At 36.0% G+C, this 22,538-nt stretch overlaps 1 protein-coding gene across 1 annotated transcript in view; it reads left to right on the forward strand.

Annotated features, from left to right (window-relative positions):
* cdh12a (cadherin 12a) overlaps positions 1-22,538 on the forward strand; it is a 92,618-nt gene that overhangs the window by 32,909 nt on the left and 37,171 nt on the right. Inside the window, 4 exon segments of the mRNA NM_001159830.1 lie at positions 5,944-6,238; positions 11,034-11,153; positions 16,046-16,213; positions 16,713-16,900. Coding sequence (NP_001153302.1) covers positions 5,944-6,238; positions 11,034-11,153; positions 16,046-16,213; positions 16,713-16,900 — 771 coding nt within the window.

The raw sequence follows: 22,538 nt of genomic DNA on the forward strand, positions 1-22,538 counted from the left end.
TTTGGATGCAGTAATGGTTGCCCCATCCATCTGGATTGAAAAGTTATGGTGTAGAGTCGGGTTGGCAGAAACTACAAGCATTTCCGTTTTTGCGAGGTTCAGCTGAAGATGATGATCTTTCATCCAGTGTGAAATATCCAACAGGCAGGCTGAGATACGAGCTGGAACCGAGGCATCATCAGGATGAAAAGAGAGGTATAGCTGGGTATCATCAGCATAGCAGTGGTAGGAGAATCCATGTCTCTGGATGACTGGTCCTAGAGATGATGTGTAGATGGAGAAGAGAAGTGGCCCAAGAACAGAGCCTTGAGGTACCCCAGTGTTTAGATGCTGTAGGTTGGACACCTCTCCCCTCCAAGACACCCTGAATGACCTGTCAGAGAGGTAAGATCTGAACCATTGTATAACAGTGCCCGCAACGCCCAGTGACTCAAGCGTAGATAGCAGGATCTGGTGGTTGACAGTGTCAAAAGCAGCTGACAAGTCCAGCAAAATGAGGACTGATTATTTAGAGTCTGCTTTAGCCAGTCTGAGATCCTCCACGACTGAGAGCAGGGCAGTCTCAGTTGAGTGGACTTTCTTAAAGCCGGATTGCTTGTTGTCCATGCGATTGTTTTGAGTAAGAAAGTCCAGAACTTGATTGAACACTACTTTCTCCAGAATCTTGGCCATGAATGGAAGTAGGGATACTGGTCTGTAGTTTTCAAGTAGCGTATGGTCCAGGTTGGGTTTCTTTAGCAGTGGGGTTACCCTAGCCTGCTTAAATGTAGTGGGGAATAAACCAGAGTCAAGAGATGTGTTAATTATGTGAGTCAGTGTTGGTATGACTGCAGGAGAGATGGCTTGCAAGAGATGAGAGGGAATGGGATCGAGTGGACAGGTGGTTGCATGGCTAGATAGCACAAGTTTGGACACCTCAGACTCAGAGAGCTGAGAAAAAGAGGTGAGTGTGTGTGGTGTTGGTGTTGTATCTTGCGTGTTTGTTGTAGGTGCAGCAAATTGAGCACTGATTTTTGCAGTTTTGGTGCAGAAGAATGTAGCAAAGTCATCAGTAGTAAGTGTGGAGGATGCGGGTGGAGGAGGAGGATAGAGGAGGGAGGAAAATGTTTTAAAAAGTAGGCGAGGATTAGTGGCATTGTTGATTTTCAGACGGTAATACGTCTGCTTTGCAGAAGTAACCTCAGCTGAGAAAGAGGACAGAAGAGTTTGGTATGTTAAGAGATGTGCAGGATTTTTAGTTTTCCGCCAAATTCTCTCCGCAGCCCGAAGTTTTGAGCGATGCTCACGGAGAGCATCCGAGAGCCAGGGTGCAGGAGGACTGGCACGGGCTGGCCTGGATGCAAGAGGACATAATCGGTTCAGACATGATGCTAGTGTTGAGCAGAGTGTATTAGTGGCACTGTTCGAATCAAGTGCAGTGAGTTTGCGAGATGGAGGAAGAGAGTCTGAAACAATGGTGGATAGTCTATTGGGTGAGAGAGATCGTAGGTTTCTGCGAAAGGTAACCAGTGTTGGAGTGTGTGGCGGCTCAGGAGTAATGTGGATGTTGAGAGACAGAAGGAAATGATCAGATATTTGTAGTGGAGTTACTATTGTTTGATCAGTGAAGCAGTGTCGTGTGTAAATAAGGTCTAGCTGATTACCTGATTTGTGGGTAGCAGAAGTAGGTGCTCTTTTTAGGTCAAAAGAGGCAAGCAAAGTCTGAAAGTCTGCAGCTTGCGGTTTGTCAACGTAAACGTTGAAGTCACCTAGCACCAATAAGGGAGTGGCTAAATTAGAAAAAGATGAGAGAAGAACATCCAGTTCATCTAGGAAGTGACCTAATTTACCTGGTGGGCGGTAGATGACAACCACATTTATGTAGAAGGGGTGGATAATGGTGACTGCATGGAATTCAAAGGAGCTGATTGTTGGCAGGGACGGTATCAGAGTAAATTTCCATTCTTTGGAAATTAGTAATCCAGTCCCACCCCCTCTCCCTGTCTGACGAGGAGTGTGGGAAAAAGAGAAATTAGCAGAAAGAGTAGCATGTGTAGCAGTGTCCTCCGGCCTCAACCAGGTCTCAGTTAGAGCCATGAGATTATAGTCAGAATATGTAGCTATGGAGGTAATAAAATCAGCCTTGTTAACAGCTGATTGACAGTTCCAGAGGCCCACGGAGAGAGAGAGTTGTGAAATAGTAGATACATGTATTGAACAAAGGTTGTGAGGATTACGCCTGCAGCGTACCTCCCGTGTTTTGCGAGTGTTAGTAACAACAGGAATTAGAAAACACATAATAAAAGTGCACTGACAACAAAAAATAAGTCTAAAGTAAAACAATACAGTAAAGTACTCAAGTGCTTTGTCGGTGTCTTTGCTCGGTGGAGTCGCGCAGGTAGAGTCGATGGTCTTTACCCTCTTCGGTCTTCACACGAGGCGGTCTTCACACGAGGCTGCCGCGACCGCTGCCGCGGTGAACTAGTTGTTTATATAACCCCAAAGCACTAGCTGATTGAATTCAGCTGGACACGCCTCGAGAGTCAAAACAAGGGCCGAAACTGAGGCGGACGACGCGAAACCGCGTCTGCGTTCGCTACACAAGCTCTTATAGTAACCAAGGAAACAGTGGCTAAACAACTTCTAGTATTATACACAACTGAAAGCAAGTTAAAATGTCCTACAACTTTACACAAACAGCTGGAAACAAGTCCTCAAACCATACACAACAACTGAAACAAATCTTAAATGTACTTACAGGCTGCTGGTCTAGATGCTGCTAAAGGGCTTCTCCAGCACTTTTGGCCAAGTCCTTTTATTAATCTGGGGGCGCCACAGCAGAATGAACTTTTGTTGCTCACCTGGCTTTTAAGGAGAATTTACAATGCCTCCTCAACTTTTTTTTTTTTTACTTTTCGACCTGATTGTGAACTTGATCAGATGACACATCAAACAGACACTGTGCTCCTGCCAAATTTACACTAGTTTTTCCTTCATTTCTTGGGTCCAAATAAACTGAAAATGAGCACTTTTAACTTCTCCCTCAGCCTCCCGCTGGCCTGCATGTACCCGTACTAGTAAATGCTGCTCTCTCATGGCTGTATGTGATTACGAATGTTATGTTATCAGAACACATTTCACAGCTCCAGATATTTAGCGAGGCAAATATCTCACGGGTGTCCTCATTGGCGATTCTCTCATATTGTGTCCTTGGTAGTTCACACTGTGTGATTGTCACTCACGTGAATGAGCACCGATTTGTCGTCAATTTCTCAAAACCTGTCAGCGACAAAATCAGGGCTACAATCATGCAGCCCGAACTTGGCATTAGGGGTGTTGTTAGGTGAACGCATTTAAATGCATTGGATGCTGCTCAGATTGCACTGGCCCAGGTCTGCATCCAAACCTCTCTCCCAAAAGCACACACTTTGATTCTGCTGTATACATAGTGTCAAAATAGAGTAGCTATTGGCAGTATCAGTTGGAGCCTTAATTAGACAGAAAACGAAAAGGACAAATCTCACGCCTGCTCTCTAAAATAAAATCTGACAAGTGTCTGTTACGAATCAAAAATAGGGTGTGGCTCCTTTAAGAAAATTGTTATTTTATGTATCGTATGTGTGTGTGTGTGTCAGTAGAGCCGAATATCTGCGGTTAAAATGCGGTTATTTTTATTTTTCTCTGAAGCTCGATTTAAGTTATTTTTCTGTAATATACAGTGACACTGTTGAAAGAAGAATAAAGAACAAGATGTGCAATGTGACCCGTGGAAGCTTTGATAGTTTTTTCTGCTGCACGAGTTAGGAAAGCTACCCTATGTTTTTTTTTTTTTTTTTTACTTAACTCAACATGTTACATGTCTTTCACATATATCCAGAATAAGCATGTGTAAGTAATATAAAACATTCACATATTTCTTGTGAGTTCATTATCTGGTAGAACGCAGGGACACTGCATGCGCTGCTGAAGATTGTGGCCATTTACAGCAGTTAAAATAGATAGATAAATAATTTGTACTTAAAATTGTTAGCAGTGCCAAACAGCATTTCCCGTTGTTTATATTTTTGCTACAACATAACGTTAACGCTAGACACGCATGTATGAATGTTTTATGCAGCGGATCCCTTTCCAGCTGCAACCCAGCACTGTGAAACATCCAATACACCCCCATTCACACACACACACTACAGACCTTTTAGCTTACCCAATTCAACTACACCACATGTCTTTGGCCTTGTGGAGGAAACCGGAGCACCTATAGGAAACCCATGCGAACACGGGGAGAGAATGCAAATTCCACACAGAAATGCCAACTGACCCAGCCGAGGCTCAAAGCAGCGACCATTGCGCCACCATAACACCCCTCATAAATAGATCAATTTTAACAAATTAAAAATATTTACAGTTTGTGGCTCACAATCCACACTTCTCTCTTTATGTCATGTCCTTTGGAAGCCCAAATACAGAAACAGAAGAAGCTCTGTGGAAATAGCAGCATTTGGATGGCATTTTAGCTTTCTCTGCTGTAACATTACAGAGCCTCTGGTCACATCCCTTCACTACGCTGGGTGTGTGGACTTGGTATGCATGTGGCCGGAAACCCTTGTGATCTCACTAGCCCGGATTTATTTTTTTTTGTAGTCCCCAAAGTTTGTTCACTGTAGGCTTTGCTAAACTAACTCTGTAAAAGCCAGTTTCACCCTTTGCAACAAACTTTGAATGCTTACAATCAGAGATGTTGCTTATGTTCACATAGCTACATTAAACATCAACAGTTTAAAACTAGTGGACCACCCGTTTAACACTTTATTGTTGTTGTTGTTGAGTTAAAATCCCAATAGAAAAAAAAAAGTAATTCATATATATATATATATATATATATATATATATATATATATATATATATATATATATATATATATATATATATATATATATATATATATATACTTTAAAAACTAGTATGTTGTAAAAGGGGTGAAAACTGAAAACTAATAAACACCCTTGGCACTTATCAATTTAGCATACTGTATTTTTTTATGGCATTCAAATAAATAAATATTAGTGATTTAAATAAGCTTAACTGCACAAATGAGCTCTTTCAATTCTACATTGAAGCTCATATATTATCTGCTATATGCTTAAGTGAGTCTTTTGATGGCCTCTTGCATCCTATGTTTAATGGTCTATTTTTGTACAAGAATTTGGCAAGATTTCAGGATTTAGCACTGCAGAGTTTTTCCTCCGTTTTGATCATCATACTCCCTTGCACATTACATCAGTGATTTAGTTTATTTATTTATTTATTTTCCTTTCGGAGAATTAATTCCAGAACTTCAAACTTAATCCTCCTTTTCCAGACGGAGGATCAAAGTCACCATTGCTGAAAAAGTTGGTGTTTCCCTACGCTTCCTCATCTGAGTTGAAAAGATAACCATTTTCTGCAACACTCTATGAGTTCTCATGTTGTGTAATCATTTATTTATTAGATTTTTTTTTATCTGTACTGAAAAAGGGAATTCCACAATCCATTGTGTATTTTTAGCTGCTGCAGTAAATAAATCAATGTTGCTGAGCCGCTACCAGAGAACAAATTACTAAGGGTTATCCACATCAATCCTCTTTGGACATCCTCAAACTATATGCCACCCAATCCTTTGTAATCATGTGATCAGAAGATGAAACAGGATTGGTTAGGACAGAACAAAAGTAGAATTTTTAAACTTACAAGTGTGTTTTTAGGAGAGCAGTATTTGTGGTGATTATTGTAATGAGAGAGTCAAAGTTCTGTGAAATTATCTTCTTTAAAAGGCATTATTTTTTGTTTTTGACATTTCCGCATATAATGTGTAATATACTTGAGCATGCATTTGGGTATGTTTGCAGATAAATTACAGTAACGAGTAATTATTTACTCACCAACCCCAATGAGATTTCTCATTGTCAATTTTTTCCATATTTCAGCTCCACTCTGACATGGATAAAGGAGATAGTATGGTGAAATACACACTCTCAGGTGAAGGAGTTGGCTCTATTTTCACCATCGAGCCAAGTACCGGAGACATCCATGCCTTAAGGAGCCTGGACCGAGAAGAGAAGCCTTATTACACACTGAAAGCGCAGGCCGTGGACATGCTGACGGGCAGACCCTTAGAGCCCGAGTCGGAGTTTATTATCAAAGTCCAGGACATCAATGACAATGAGCCAAGATTTCTGGAGGGCCCATATTCGGCCAGCGTCCCAGAGATGTCACCCGTTGGTGAGTTCACTTCTCATTATGTCCCAGATGGTTGGCCGTTTGATACTAAGGAAAAATCCTGGCCTCAAAGCATGTTGCTTTAAAGTAAGATCAGAGCCATCTTGATGTGATCATCTGAAATGTTCTCCTTTATTGTGTACACAACTGGGCCAAAGTTTGCGATGGGATCAGAATTTTTTTTTTCAAGTTTTATATATTTATTTTTTTAAGAAGCCTATTCTGCTCACCAAGGCAGCATTTATTTGATTTAAATAAAATAAAAACAGTAACAACGTTAAATACTATATCATATATACAGTATATATATACAGTATATATATACAGTATATATATATATATATATATATATATATATATATATATATATATATATATATATATATATATATATATATATATATATATATATAAACACTTACTAACTCACTTTTAACAAACCTTCAATTTCATTGTTGCTGTTAAGTACTGTTGAAATACTTTATATTTTTTTATTTATTTATTATTATTATTTTATTATCATTAAAAATACATTACCTTTTGTTCATTATTTCATTCTAATATTCAACATTCATTCATTCATTTTCTTTTTCGGCTTAGTCCCTTTATTAATCCGGGGTCGCAACAGGGGAATGAACCACTAACTTATCCATTATATGTTTTATGCAGTAGATGCCCTTCCAGCTGCCACCCATCACTGGGAAACATCCATACTCATTTACACACATACACTACAGACAATTTATCTTACCCAATTCACCTGTACCACATGTTTTTGGACTTGTGGGAGAAACCGGAGCACCCGGAGGAAACCCACACAAACACAGGGAGAACTTGCTAACTCCACACAAAAACGCCAATTGACCCAGCCCAGGCTCGAACCATTATATATGATTGACTACAATAATAATTTGATTGTTATAGAAAAGCAAATCAGCCAATTATACTGATTTCTGAAGGATCACACGACAATGAAGTTGAATGACGCTTTAGGTCATTATTTATATAGAGCATTCCATTCATTCATTCATTCATTCATTCATTCATTCATTCATTTTTCCTAGAGTTTTGTCTGTGATTGGTTTTTGCCATATCTTAAAGGTATAAGAACCATTTCATTCAGTTTGGGAATGTCTTTTTTCTGTTTTCTGTCATTAGATAGGATGTGGAGGGGGAAAAAAATCTGCCTACTGTAATTATATCAATGTTGTTGAGCCTCTAACAGGATAGATAGATGGATGGATGGATGGATGGATGTTAAAAGCAGATATGAATTATGTAAATATTTAAATAGACACTATATATTGTTTATAGATAGATAGATAGAAAAAAATAGAAACAAACAAATAAACAAACAAACAAACAAGCAAATAAATAAAAAAATAAATAAATAAATCTGCACAATTTTTTTTTTCTCGAAAATGGCCAAAATGTTGGTTTTGTCCAAAAAATTTTTATGTAAATAAATGGATTAAAAATTATTTTTATAGTCTCACTGGATATGCTAGATTTGTGTTTTAGAAATTTTTCTTTTAATGCAAAAAATGTTGTGTATGCATTTCTGTGCACGTATTTACATGTGTTTGCTGTTTTTTTTTCTTTTTTTCTTTTTTTTTTCTGTTGCACCATTAAAGTGTGGGGTTCCTCAGGGCTCGATTTTAGGATCTGCCTTGTATCCCCATTCTTTGATTCCATTTGGACATTTTTTTTTATAAGAATTACATACATTTGTGTCTGTATATTGATGACTCTCAATTTCATTTCTCTATAAAATCTTTAGTGAGTAATCATCTCTTGAGTCTTTGTATATCTGTTGTGATAGTGTTGGTTGGCAAACAACTTTCTCCAATCAAATGAGGACAAATTTATCTTTGATGCTGTATGGATTCTGACGACAATGCAGTATGATTGCTTCTTATGTAAAAAAAAATGTTTAGATCTGTAGCCAAATTGAAGCCTATTCTCTCCTTTCAGTGATTTGAAAAAGGTTGTTTATGCCTTTGCGTTTTCTCTTTGGATTATTGCAATGCTTTTTATCTGGGTGTGAGCCAGATGTTCCTCTTTTGCCTGCAGCTGAATCTGAACTCAACTGCTAGGCTTTTAACTGGTGCAAAAAAAAAAAGAGACCATATTACTCTTATTATTGATTTCATCATTGATTACCGATTCAGTACAGAATCCAGTTTAAAGTGATGTTATATGTTTTCAAATCTCACCATTATTTGACACTGAAGTATGTTTCTGACTCAATTAGTCTACATCAACCTTTGAGATCTCTTCGGTTCAAGAATAAACTATGTCTTATGGGTCTTCGATCATGTTTGAAAGTAGAGGAGTTAGAGCTTTTTCTAAGACAGCTCTTAGACTTTGGAATATACCTTTGCTTATATCCTGCAGCAAAAAATAAATAAATAAATAAAATAAAAAAAATAAAATAAAAAAAATCTCCCCTAGAGTCATTTCAGAGGATGTCAAAAATGCATTTATTATCTTTATCTTTTAATAGTGTGTTTGATATTCTAATCTAATAATATAATCTTTTAAATTTATCGATTTAGGGTGTGTGCATATATGAATGTTATTCATTCATTCATTCATTCTCTTGTAGGTTTAGTCTCTTTATTAATCCAGGGTCGCCACAGCAGAATGAACCACCAACTTATCCAGCAAGTTTTTACACAGCAGATGCCCTTCCAGCCGCAACCCATCTCTGGGAAACAACCACACACTCATACACAACAGACAATTTAGCTTACCCAATTCACCTGTCTTTGGACTGTGGGGAAAACCGGAGCACCCAGAGGAAACCACGCGAAGGCAGGGAGAACATGCAAACTCCACACAGAAACATCAACTGAGCCGAGGTTCGAACCAGCAACCCAGCGACCTTCTTGCTGTGAGGCGACAGCACTACCCACTGCGCCACTGCCTCACCTTGAATATTGTTTATTTTTATTATTATTGTTTATTAGCAGAGTGCTAATTCTGTAAATATGCTGCTTAACAGATGTGGATTAAATGTTGATTTAAAGGTGCCTCATACAAAGAAAAAAGCTTTATAAATTCAATCAAATAAATGTGGCCTTGGTAAGCAAAATAGGCTTCTTTTGAAACATCAAAAAGTCTTACTTGTGCCAAACTTGAGTCGTGACTGGTAGTGTACATGATCAAGGTTGGTGAAGGACATTAGACATTAGTCTGTTGATCCTATAATTAATTGCACTGATTTATCCCTGCTTAAAGGTGGTTAGTTGGTCTCCTGGCCTGGTCAAGCTGGTTAAGCTGGTGTGCTTTGATGGTTTTAGAGGGCACGATTCAGCTTGTAAGGATTGGAGGCCAGCTGGCCAGACAACAAAATAAACGGTGTAATAATTAATCCTAAATGCATAATCATACAGCAAATGTTGCTGAACACTGCATTTTACCTTGGGGAAACAGTTCTTCTGAAGATTACATAAACAGCATTTTGAATTGATTACTTGTTGGGAACAATTTTAGATTAGCACACTAGTGTGATAGACTAAAATTAAAATTAAGCAATCTGTATTACTTAAAATTGCAAAGAAACTGAAGCAGCTATAAATCTTGTCCTCCCTGTTTGAGAATAGGAGATCCAAGCAACTGCTTTTAAATTGCAGTGGGATCGATGTACCGTAGCAACTGATCTTTTCTTCCCTAAATGTGATGTATAGTATTAGGCTGACTGAAAATTGCCAGTACATTTGCCGTTCAATTTACATTACACAGTTCCATTAGACCTACAACAAATTGCAATAACAGGAAAAAAAAATTAAAATAAAATAAAAGGAAAATATAAGATAAAGATAAAATACATTTAAATAAATAAATAAATAAATAAAAATAATAATAAAAATAAATAAATAATAATAAAAAACAAACAAATAATAAAATAAATAAAGAAATAATTAAAATAAAGAAACATGTAAATAAATGTATAAATAAACAAATAATAAAATAAATAATAAAGAAAGAAAGAAAGAAAAAAAGAAAGAAAGAAAGAAATAAGAAAGAAATAATAAAATTAAATTAAAACAAATAAATAATAATAAAACATATAAAAACAAACCAATAATAAAAATTTATAAAGAAATAATAAATAAATATATATAAATAAATCTATCTATAAACAAATAAAAAATATAAATAAATAAATAAATAAATAAATAAATAAATAAATAAATAAATAAATAAATAAATAAATAAATAAATAAATAAACAAACAGTGCATTGCATTTTTATGGACTGCATATTCATGGCACAGGACACACAGACTTAGACACAGATTTAGAGATTTATTCTAAATAATATAACTGTACATAATGTAGTGAAGTACTGGTCAAAATCTACCTTTATGTAGCGTTCTTTGTATACTGCTTTTAATACACACTCTTCTGAAGCAGCTTTACAAAGAATAATGTTTATTGTTCACTGAGAAAGCCACAGGCGACACGTCAAAGAAAATTTTCTGAGATTTTAAAGCGGATGAGGAAGAAACCCTTGGAGGAACCAAGACTCAGCAAGTGGGCCTTTCTCCTCCGGCTGATACATGATTAATCAAATTGAGCCCAGCATAAACCATGAATCTGTTTGACAATGAATGCCTATTTACATTTGCGGTAATTTCCTAAGTACAATTGTGTGTACAATGTTTTGTTATGAGAAGGGCCTCAGGATCATAAATAAGTTCGGTATTCATTATCTTTATTTGCATGAATGTCAGTTCTACTGTCCTTTGATTGCTTATTATGGTGTGTTTGTTTTTCATGTTTGTGATCAGGCACATATGTGACACAAATAACCGCCACTGACGCTGATGACCCTACTTATGGAAACAGTGCACGGATTGTGTACAGCATCCTTCATGGGCAGCCCTACTTCTCTGTTGACCCCAAGACAGGTGAACAATAGTGGATTTTTTTTTGGGGGGGGGGATTATTACATCTGCACCTGATCTTTTGTATTCTACAGCACCTCTTTCTAATGCTTTGCTTTTGGCATTTCGTTCACCTCGTTTCATGCGTCATCATCTGATTAAAAAGTAGCTCCTCTGAGAGGGGAACTATTAGGATTGATTAGTCTTTAGAAGAATGTCAAAGGTTCGCCTTTTCATCATAGAGCTCACAAAAGCATTGCACATTGCAGCACAGATTAATGAAGGCCTGTTCAATTCTTCAAATCGCTCCAGGCCTTTTACGTCCATCAGAAGAGCCTCAAATTCTAAGAATCATCTTGCAATCTGTCGCTTTACTATAACAACCGAACTGTTCAGAGAACCGAAGGCAACCGTTTGCATGACTTTCAATGAGTTCAGTTTGCTTAAAGTGCTCCAATTATGCTTTTTTCCCAATAATACCTTTCAACAGCATATACTGTAGCTGTTTGTGAATGTAAAAGGTCTGCAACATTATCAGGATCAAAGTGCATGCTTAAAGTTATTTTCTCATAAATGAAATAATCGATTCTGAGCTGCCGAAATGAGATTTCAGCCGTTTCTGTTGCACTTCTATAACTGATCAAAACGTTTATGAATGTCAATGGATCTAGGTGGCCATTGAGTTCATAAACTCAATGTATGTGACTGAATACTCTTTTTAGTGCTTTAATAAGTAAGCAAGAAATAAATATAAAAAATGGAAGCAGATTTATTCTTTTCATTCAGTTTTCATCTTTCACTATAATTGTAACATGTATTTTGCCGCCTTTTCTTATGATCCAACCGCAATAACATGTTTTATTGGTAAGTTTACATATAAATTTTAGACATGTTATTGTAAGCCATCCTTACATCCTTCTTCCATGTTTCATCACTGGACATTTGCTTAAACTGATGTGGTAAAATCAATGCCATTGCTCTTAAATGTGTCTAGTTCTTCATGACTGAGAAAGTCTCCGGAGCTGAAATTTATAATGTAATGGGAGTCTGTCTTTGGAGACAATTCAGAGCAAAGTAGACTTCATTTATTCATTTTCCTTCAGCTTAGTCCCATTTTTTAATCAGGGCTTGCCACAGCGTAATTAACCGCCAAAAATTCTGCCATACATTTTATGCAACGGATGCCCTCAAAGCAGCAGACCAGTACTGGGAAACACCCTATAACTCTAGCAAACAAACACACACACTATGGCCAATTTAGCTAATCCAATTCACCCATAGGCTATAGCACATATCTTTAAACTGTGGGGAAAACCTGAGGTAACCCACAGGAACAAAGGGAGACCATGCAAGCTCCACTCAGACATGCCAACTAGCTGGGTTTCGAACCAGCAATCTTCTTATTTTGAGGCGACAGTGCTGACCACTGACCCACCATGCTGCTTCAAAGCTAACTTGTGGAAAAAAATCAGGAGGCTTTCCTCCCTTAGTGGTTGTAAACATTGGACTGTATTGTTATGCTTATTTTACAATATCAGTTTAAGCCTGTGTCCACTGAAGCCGTGGAAGAATAAAACATTTCCTAAATATTTAGAATAAAGAAATATGAATATAATATTTATTTTAAATATAATTTTTACACCATATCATTAGAATAAATAGCAATCTGTTTACGTTTTAAATAATAATATAAAAAAAAAACTGTAGACTATTGTCATTTATTAGGTAAATTACAAACTGGCCAGCACATTCAACTTTCCTCAGAATTTGTGATGCCAAATATGGCACGGCATGACTTCAGAACGGAAAGTCACGGGTCGGCGTGCTAAATTTGATGTCCCAAATTCTGTACTGAGAGCTGACAGAGGATTCCACTTGGTCTTAAAGTCTTTTTTGATGGGTTATTTTCACAATTTATTCTAGCATGGCAATCAAACTAGAACAAATGACCTCATGTATAGGACAGATTCTGGACCTTTGTCAGTGCGGGGTTGGTGTTTTAAACCACCCAAACCCCCTCTGGCTATGAGCCTGTAGATCTACCCAAAACATTTGTCGAAGGCAAGACATGAGCATGACATGTCCAATAGTACATTTTACTACTTCGTTCTGGGTATTCTTTTTGTTGTTGTTGTTGTTGGCTTGTTTTGGTATGTTTGTTTGTATGATACATATAACAGTTTGCATTTGTGCCCAATCACTTTATATGAGGAAGGAACAGTTTATATGAATGTGCAAGTATTTCTTTGAATTCGCAATCCACATTTCACATTGTTGTTTCTGCTTTGCATACAGGTAGCTGTACAGCTATACACACATACTGTACTGTATATGTGTGTATTTAGGAGTATGTTTCAGTTAAGCCCTATGTACTGTACATAGGACCTCATACTCAAAAATTCTCTAACATAAACATCAAAGTGCAAACATAAAGCAAGTAGGGGATTTACTTTGCAGCTTATGTGATTGGGATTTTTTTTCATGTGAAGGAGCATAAGTCGTACTAGAATAAAAGTTTTATCTTAGCAGTAAATGCTTCTTCTGGACATAATGTTGACAGCACAAATCTGCTACAGTTTTTTTGTGAGAGGGTCAAAAATAGAAAAAGAAAAAGGCTGACATCACATGTTATAGAAATAACATGCAATTGCTAATAGCATTTTAATAGATCAGAGGTGCTTACTTTTTTAAAAAGACAATAATTTATTTATCTAGAACTTTGATCTTAAAAACATGTTGCATTTACAAACAGTGACATTATCCACATGAAAGGTAATGTTAAAAAAAAGGCAAAACAATGGCACTTTAAAGGAATAGTATGTAATGTTGGCAAATGGGTGCATATTCACAGCAAATGAAGCACATTTTGATGACACTGTGAATGTAGAAACATGTGAGTGCATTATGTACTATGAAACACCTGCAAATCATGTTCATAGATGAGCTAATGTATTCAAAATGTATTTTCATTATATAGCATGAAGCAGAGTAAAGCTGAAATCCATCAATAAACGACATGCGACCACTGAAGCTATTGCTAAGCTATTAAGCACAACATCGCACGAAAACAGCAGAGCTTTTATTATACCACAGTCCACTACTTCTGCTTCCTCCAGTCATGATCACATGCTGATGAAGCAGCTCTGTTTTATCACTGAATACATTTTAGGGTTCTGTTCTAATTCTGCTGTGCACAGTCCAACAAAATGCACAAGATATTAAAGTGTCTTTGGAGTTTCCTTCCTTTTGTTCTATAAAACAAAACAGGAAATAAAGGTTGTATGATATAATTAGCATTTTACTATTTCATTATTTATTTCTCTGGATTTAAAATTTCTTCTGAACATTTGGGATAATGTAAGTACATACGTCAACAAAATATATAAGCCTGTTCTAGTGTTTTTTGAAAATGTAAAGTGCATGAATCTGGAAGTTCTTGAGACTTTTATTTCAGGATGTTAATGTACTTCCATCTGAAAATGAAAATTGAGTGGGGGTCGGGGATTTCATTTTGTTCATCCTTCTCTCATAGCAAACTAAGGCCGCATGGACACTAATACATTTTAGTTTTAAAATGCATAACTTTAGCTACGGTTACGCCTTCCATCCACACTAGAGTTTTCAAACCCAAAATACATAACGTTTTGAAAACGCTGAAGAGGCTGTTTTGGTTTTAAAACGCTGCTGCTCTGTGTCAGTGTGGATGGGGGGAAAACAAAGACATCTGATAACGGAGGCATGGCTGAAGACATTCACCTATCTGATTGGGATTTTTTTCAATTTGAAGTACACAAAGTTCAGTCTTGCATCCTTTCCTTTCAAGTTTGATATGGAAAACAAACCCCCAAAGACACTTCGGATAAATCTTTAAAGAGAACAGTGTAAGCTACTTTATAACGTCATTTGCATCACACTGGCTAGACCTTAAATGAAAACCTGATATGAGGAACTGTCTTTTTTCATTATGATATTGAAAAATCAATTATGATATTATTATGATATTGATATCATTATGATATTGACACCAAAAATCTTGAGGCGTCGTGTAGCTACATATTTAGCTTATATGACTATTATCTTCACTGAATGCATATTTACCACAAAACGGAGCCTATAACATAACTGCCTTCCTCCATTTTCATTGAAATACGAAACCTTCTCTTTTGCTGAATATGTTTTAATAATTAATTATGGCCATATTAAAAGTATAACAAATAATAAGTTTATACAATATAGTAAATAAAGGCCAGCAATCAGTCAATGTGCAGATCAGTATATGATTACATAAAATAATATAATTATAAATATAAGAGTTGAGGTGTGCTCAAAGCACCAACTGCCTGGAGTTCATACCTCCGCATACACTGCAGCACATGCCAGAGTTTGTAGGACTTAATTTGTACCGGAACACAGCGGATCCAGATCTGGCACTTCTGAAATCTGATCCGGCACCTCATTTTACCAATCTCTAACCGCTCTCCTCTCATGTCCGCTGTTCAATTTCACTTTCTTCCGCGACTCCCCAACCCTCTTCACTTTCGTCCGCGACAGCCCCCCATTCTTCACTTTCGTCCTTCGTCCCCCAATTTGTCGCCTCTGCCATCCAACGCCCCCTAATATCACCTATACCCCCACCAACCCCAATAAGTGGGGCATGGTGAAGAATATTGTGGCTGAAGCTGTCAAACTGACATCAACAGACTCCAAATACGAAAGCAAATGGTCAGACTTTGATCAAAACAAACACATTTTTGTTCAGTGGATAAATTTGATGAAGTTGTGCTATCAAAATAAACATTTAAAATTTAGATTTTACACAGACTTAATATCTGTTCAATAAATTGTTGATTTATGGTAAAATGCATATAGTAAATTTTCGCATGCTGTCTTTGTTTTTCTCTGTGTCTCTGCATCAGGGGTCATAAGAGTTGCCTTACCCAACATGGACAGGGAAGTTAAAGAAACCTACCAGGTGGTCATCCAGGCCAAAGACATGGGCGGTCAACTTGGGGGTTTAGCAGGAACCACCACCATCAATATCACTCTCCGAGACGTCAATGACAACCCGCCACGCTTTTCTAAAAGTATGTTTAAACGTAGATGTTTCTATATGAGCAGAAATAATTATAGAGAGCGCTGAGGCTTACAGCATACAGTCAGCATTTTTGTATCAGCAGCGGTCCGTCCCTGGGGTTTATCTTAATGTGAATTTAATCTGGTTTCATATTTGCTTTGCTCTGTAGAAATTTTAAACATGACTCCATTATTTGAATTGTTTAATTCTGTTAATGGCGAGCGCTGATAGAAAACAAGGGCTTTCTTTAAAACACAGACGAAAAGGTAGTGTATGATCCAAGAAGAACCACGTATTTACAATTGGCCATGATTGAGACCTCAGGGGATTTTAACAAACACAAACAAGCAAAGAGAGCTGAATTAGCAGATGTGATTAGCATTCCAGCACTTTTCTCTTGCAGTGATTAGCGGATGATTATTGTAAACTAGCTCTCAGGGGGCTTTGTGAATGTCTGTTCCTGAGGGGAGAGTATGATCACTGATAAAAGTGCTTGTGAATATCGGCAGGTATTTTTCACCTGCGTGTTCCTGAATCATCACCAGTGGGCTCGTCGGTTGGAAGGGTCAAAGCTCATGATCTGGACACTGGCAAAAATGCTGAAGTGGAATATAGCATTCTGCCTGGTGACGGAGGATCCATGTTTGATATTTACAGCAATAAGGACACTCAAGAGGGAACTGTCATACTGAAAAAGGTAAGGGGAACATGATTGGACTTGTGATGTTATGTTTGCATAATTACAGTAGTAATATTTAGGTTTGTAGTTAGTATGAATTTAAAATGTTCTTGAGAAATATTTATTTTACCATAATTTTACCATTTAAAATGTTTACAGGTATATAAGTCAAATTATAAATACAGTGCTTTTAAACTGTAATTGAGTACACCACGTTTTGAAAATGAATATTTTTTTATCCATTTCTCTGTAAATATAGGCAATGTATTTTGGTGCATTTAAACAAAACAGGTCACACTTTACAATAAGGTTCATTAGTTAATGTTACTTAATGCATTTACTAACAAGAACAAACAATGAACAATACATTTACTACAGTGTTTGTTCATGTTAGTTAACGTTAGTTAATGAAAATACAGTAGTTCATTGTGAGTTCATGTTAACTCACGGTGCATTACCTAATGTTAACAAGCATGAGTTTGGATGTTAATAATGCAATAGTAAATGTTTAATTATAATTAATAAATGCTGTACAACTGTTGTTCATGATTAGTTCATGTTAGTAAATGCATTAACTAATCAACCTTATTGTAAAGTGTTACCGATTAATTAAATAGATATATTTATTTAAAAAAAAATGTTTTGGTCACCAAACATATAAAAAAAATTGAAAGATAGTACAATAAAATTCAAGTAAAATATTTTTTAAAAATTACAACCTACAAAATTTCAACCAAATTTTTCTATGTTTTTGCTTTCTTAAAATTTCTCCTTTCTTAAAATTTGTATTTAATATTTTTCTAAACGTATAAATTTGGATGTACTAGTTATCATGTTTTTTTTTTTTTTGTTAGATAAGCTCCAGATTTTGCATCAGTCCTGACTAATTAAATGTTTACGCACAAATATAATATTTTACAGCTTCCTATTAAAAATATGAATTTTAAAGATAGATTTGTGAGGGATGTACTCATATATGCTGCGCCCTGTATATGTATATATATCTTTTTGTTTTTTTAAGCATATTTATTTTATTTTATATGAACGTATCTGTCTTTATTCATACAGCAAATGAAATAAGTCACATCACAATTTGGTGCTGTTGACTTGAAATTTTTATCAGATGTTGGTAAGAATGAAAGTAATCCATAAATACAAAAAACTATTATTATGTGTAATTAAATTGACACAAGACAAAAAAAAATATATTGAACTCATAAAGAAAGAAAGATGTAAAAAGGCATGGAAAGCTCAGACAGCAGCTGAAATGTAGCTAATCAATGTAAATAAATATTATTCTAGCTGCTGCAGTCCCAAAACCACAACACAATGATCATAAACACAGCCAAAAAAATCTCTCGTTTGGTTTTTAGAGAAGAAAATAATAAGAATGGCCCAGACAATCAGCTGACTTCAATCAAATACAAAATCAGAGTTCACAGACAAGACCCACAGAACCATCAAGATTTTTAGACTCTATTGAAGTGTGGGGAAAATCACACCTGAACAATGCAATGGAGACTCAATTCTCCACAAAAGAGGTGTCTTGAAGCTGTCAAATAAAGCATTTTATACCAATTACAATGCATTTCAGTATTTGTATCCCTGTTGTTTCATTTTTATTACAAATAAAAAAATGGTCAGATTTTTTTTTTTTTTTTAGTTTAGGATTATTTGTATGTTTTGATTGTTTAGGGTTTTAAAAAATAATCTGGGGCAGTTTCACATCAACAGCTCTTTTGGAACTATATTTACCAGGCAATTTTATTCATATATTAATCCAAACTTTAATTTTGAATGCAATAAATCACAATTAATCACTTGTCATGACCATTTTATCATCATTTTACCATCATATATATTTTTTACACAAAAAAATTACACAAATGTTTTTTTACATTTCTTATGATACACTAGACAAATAAAACACAGCTGGATACAGTATCCAAAATACTGTATGCATTCAAAGCTGGAGATTTTTTTCCCACACACTAAGTGAATTCTTGGAAAGTATTTGTATGTTTATTTAGCCAATATGTATCTGCTAGCTAGGACTAGGTGACATCAGATGCAAATCACAATGCCATTTGCATCCCCTTTTAACACACATGTGAATTCAAGGATGATAGCAATAACCCCATATAGCGCTCCTTCATTCGGGGGCTTGAGTGTGTGTGTTTACCCCGAGGTGAGTCATATCTTATTACTGGATGGCCATCCATAGCATCCTGAATGAATAATGCATAAACCCATAAAAGCACAAACGCTTAACCCGCACTACACAACGCCGGCTCTTGGACTTATCAATTCATTATATGCTTTGTGGTTGTCCATTTTCACATTCCTGTTTTTGCCAACAAAGAAAGAAATACTGGATGGTTCTGACCCCCAGGAGATTTGAAAAAAAAAACAAAAAAACATTGTATGTATAAAGGTAATAAGGCATTTTTAAATACTAATAAAATAAAAAAATAAATAAATAAATAAAATAAAATAAATGAAAGAAAAAATTATATTAAAAGTGATGGTTGACGTTCTGCCACAAGATGGCGACAGGGTCAGAGACCGCATAATAAGTTCTTAGGGTAGAAAAAAACGCATTTTAAGCATAAATTTCAAACTACAGCTCATTATAAATCATTATAAATCAGTTAAGTGACATTCTGGGTCTTTTGTATTTTGTAGTGCTGTATTTATACCACATAAACTGGTAGTGCTTGCTTTGCTCTGGCTTTTTCTGGGTTTAATTATTGTGAAATTCTTATTGCACCAGAGCAATACTTGGTAATCTTTGTAATGGCATTTTATGTCGTTCCGCCTTATAATCTTAAAATGTAGGCAAAAATTAATGCAAAAATCCTGTTTAGTTGTCACTTTAGATATTACGCTAAAGAATCATTCAAACACTAACTCTAAAGTGACATTGGTGAAGTAGCAATGGTTTCTACTGCTCTGACGTCAGCTGCAAATGTGAATGTGTGACGGAAGAAAGTAGTCCCTCATACAAAAGGGTTTTTGAGATTCTGCGTGTTTGATTTTCTTTTTCATACACACAAACTGTTGTTTAAACTCAATGTCATACGAGTAGCAGTGCTATATGGCTGTGTATCAGCACTGGGGGGGCACTAAGACACTCTGTCTGAGGCCTTCATTAATTAATTTTCTTTTCAGCTTGGTCCCTTTATTAATCTGGGGTCGCCACAGCGAAATGAATCGCCAACTTATCCAGCATACGTTTTATGCAGTGTATGCCCTTCCAGCTGCAACCCATCACTGGGAAGCATCCATACACACACACACACACACACACACACACACACACACACACACACTACACACACTACACACCAATTTAGCTTATTTAATTCACCTGGACCGCAGGTCTTTGGACTGTGGGGGAAACCGGAGCACCCAGAGGAAACCAACATGAAGATGGAGAGAACATACAAACTCCACACAGAAATGGCAACTGACCCAGCTGGGGCTCGAATCAGCGACCTTCTTGCTGCGAGGCAATTGTGCTTCCCACTGCGCCACCGTGCTGCCAATATACCTACAAATATTTTTCTTCATTTATCTTACAATTAGAACCGCTTGATTAGTAGACAATTTAATCATATAATGCATCGACAAACAGACACTGTATACTATTGAAATGTTACTTTACAAATATGCATAAAAATACCATACAAATTAAATGGTACAGAGATCATTCTAACATATAACATTTGCACATTATTTAATAATTGTGAATAATTGTAATAAATAAATGTAAATTAAATATAAAAACACCTGAAAAGCTAAATATTGCACACATTTAAATTGTAAAATAGACTGAATGACTGGCTCAACAATCTGTAGTAAGCTGCATACTATAGAACATTATTCGTTATTTGCTATGTTTTTTTTCCCATTTGTCCAGTTCCTGTTTTGCCAACAAAGAAAGAACGATCTTGTTCTGTTCTGACCTCTCAGGAGATTTGAAAACACACTGTTTTAGTTTCCTCCAAGAAAGAGCCCAACATTATTACATTTAGTGGACATGAATAAACGAATGCGCCTGTGGCCTTCAGAGCATCTACCTCTCCATGAGATGTGACAAGTCAAAATCCCCTCAGACCCCCTGTTACATGGCCAATCACAGACTGAGCTAGAAGTGCTTATCTGAAACAAATGCTTCGGCCGAGTCGTGTGAAAGAGGCTGGAGAGCTCTCATCCTCCGGGGAGTAGAGAGGTTACTCTTTCATTACTCAAAGCTAGTGTAGTGTGCGGACACATGATGACAGGCCACTGCTGCTGTTCATCTCTCACTGCAGCAGATGGAGAGATTCGCATCAACAAGATGAAAGCATCTTAGGGGGCTATGGATTGCTTCATGGCATATTTTACAAATATGGTACACTGAATATGCTATGTTTATGTTGTCATTTAAAATAGTATTTATGTAGATAAACTATTATAAAAGTGACTAAAATATTAAACTAAAAGTATTAAAATAGGTTTATTTGTTTTATTTTAGTTAGTATTAATTAATGTTGTTGGTATTTATTTATTTATTTATTTATTTATTTATTTATTTATTTATTGTTTGTTTGTGCTATTATAATTGTTTATTTTAATAAGTGTTATTATTATTATTATTATTATTATTATTACTTCTATTAATAATATTATTATTTAATTTATGTTTTATTGTTACTATAGTAGTTGTAGTAAATACAACACTTTAATTCAATATTTAGAAATAATATAAAATCGTTTATAGTGGGTGGGTGGAAGGATGGATAGATAGATAGATAGATAGATAGATAGATAGATAGATAGATAGATAGATAGATAGATAGATAGATAGATAGATAGATAGATAGATAGATAGATAGATAGATAGATAGATAGATAGATAGATAGATAGATAAAGGATGGATGGATGGATGGATGGATGGATGGATGGATGGATGGATGGATGGATGGATGGATGATGAGCGAGCGGCCGGTTGGGTGGGTGTATGGATAGATAGTAAAAGCAGATACGAATTATGTAAATTTTTAAATCGAGACTATAGACTGTTTATAAACATTCATGGTTTAGATTCAATGCAAATCTCTTATGAATCACACATTTTTCAGAGAATTCTTTGCAGTTATATTTCACACTTACTTGTACATTTCATTTACAGCATAAATTTTGGACCCCTTTTATATTCCATGATTGATATTCATGATTTTAGAATTCAAAACCAGTAGAGGATGAATGGCACAGTGAAAAAAAAGTCCCCTTCATGCAGTCTTCTATTTTTCACCTTTTTTATTTCCCAAAGCTAAGGCTGTGCAGGACAAAGTGTCATAGTCCTTACATTGCAAAACGGGTGTGCCATATCTGGTGACCCAAAAAAACAGTCTGGAAATGGATATGTGGGATCCTCACCGTGGGGCACAGAGGAGGGTCAATGACAATGGCCTTCTTCTCCCTGTCCTCAATAACAGACTCTGCTCTCTGTTCATCTGTCTTTGATGAGCTGCTGCTTCACTGAAACGCTGAGCTTCAACATTTGCTCTCAGTGCTGTTTTCAGCATAAAGGGGATCCACTCGAGTAATGGGTTCAGAGGATAATTGTTTCTGTATTAACAACGGGATTGTAAGGTGGATTTTGGTTTT

Source organism: Danio rerio, chromosome 2, assembly GCF_052040795.2.
Source record: "Danio rerio strain M-AB ecotype USA chromosome 2, GRCz13ab, whole genome shotgun sequence".
In the NCBI taxonomy this organism is placed as follows: Eukaryota; Metazoa; Chordata; class Actinopteri; order Cypriniformes; family Danionidae; genus Danio; species Danio rerio.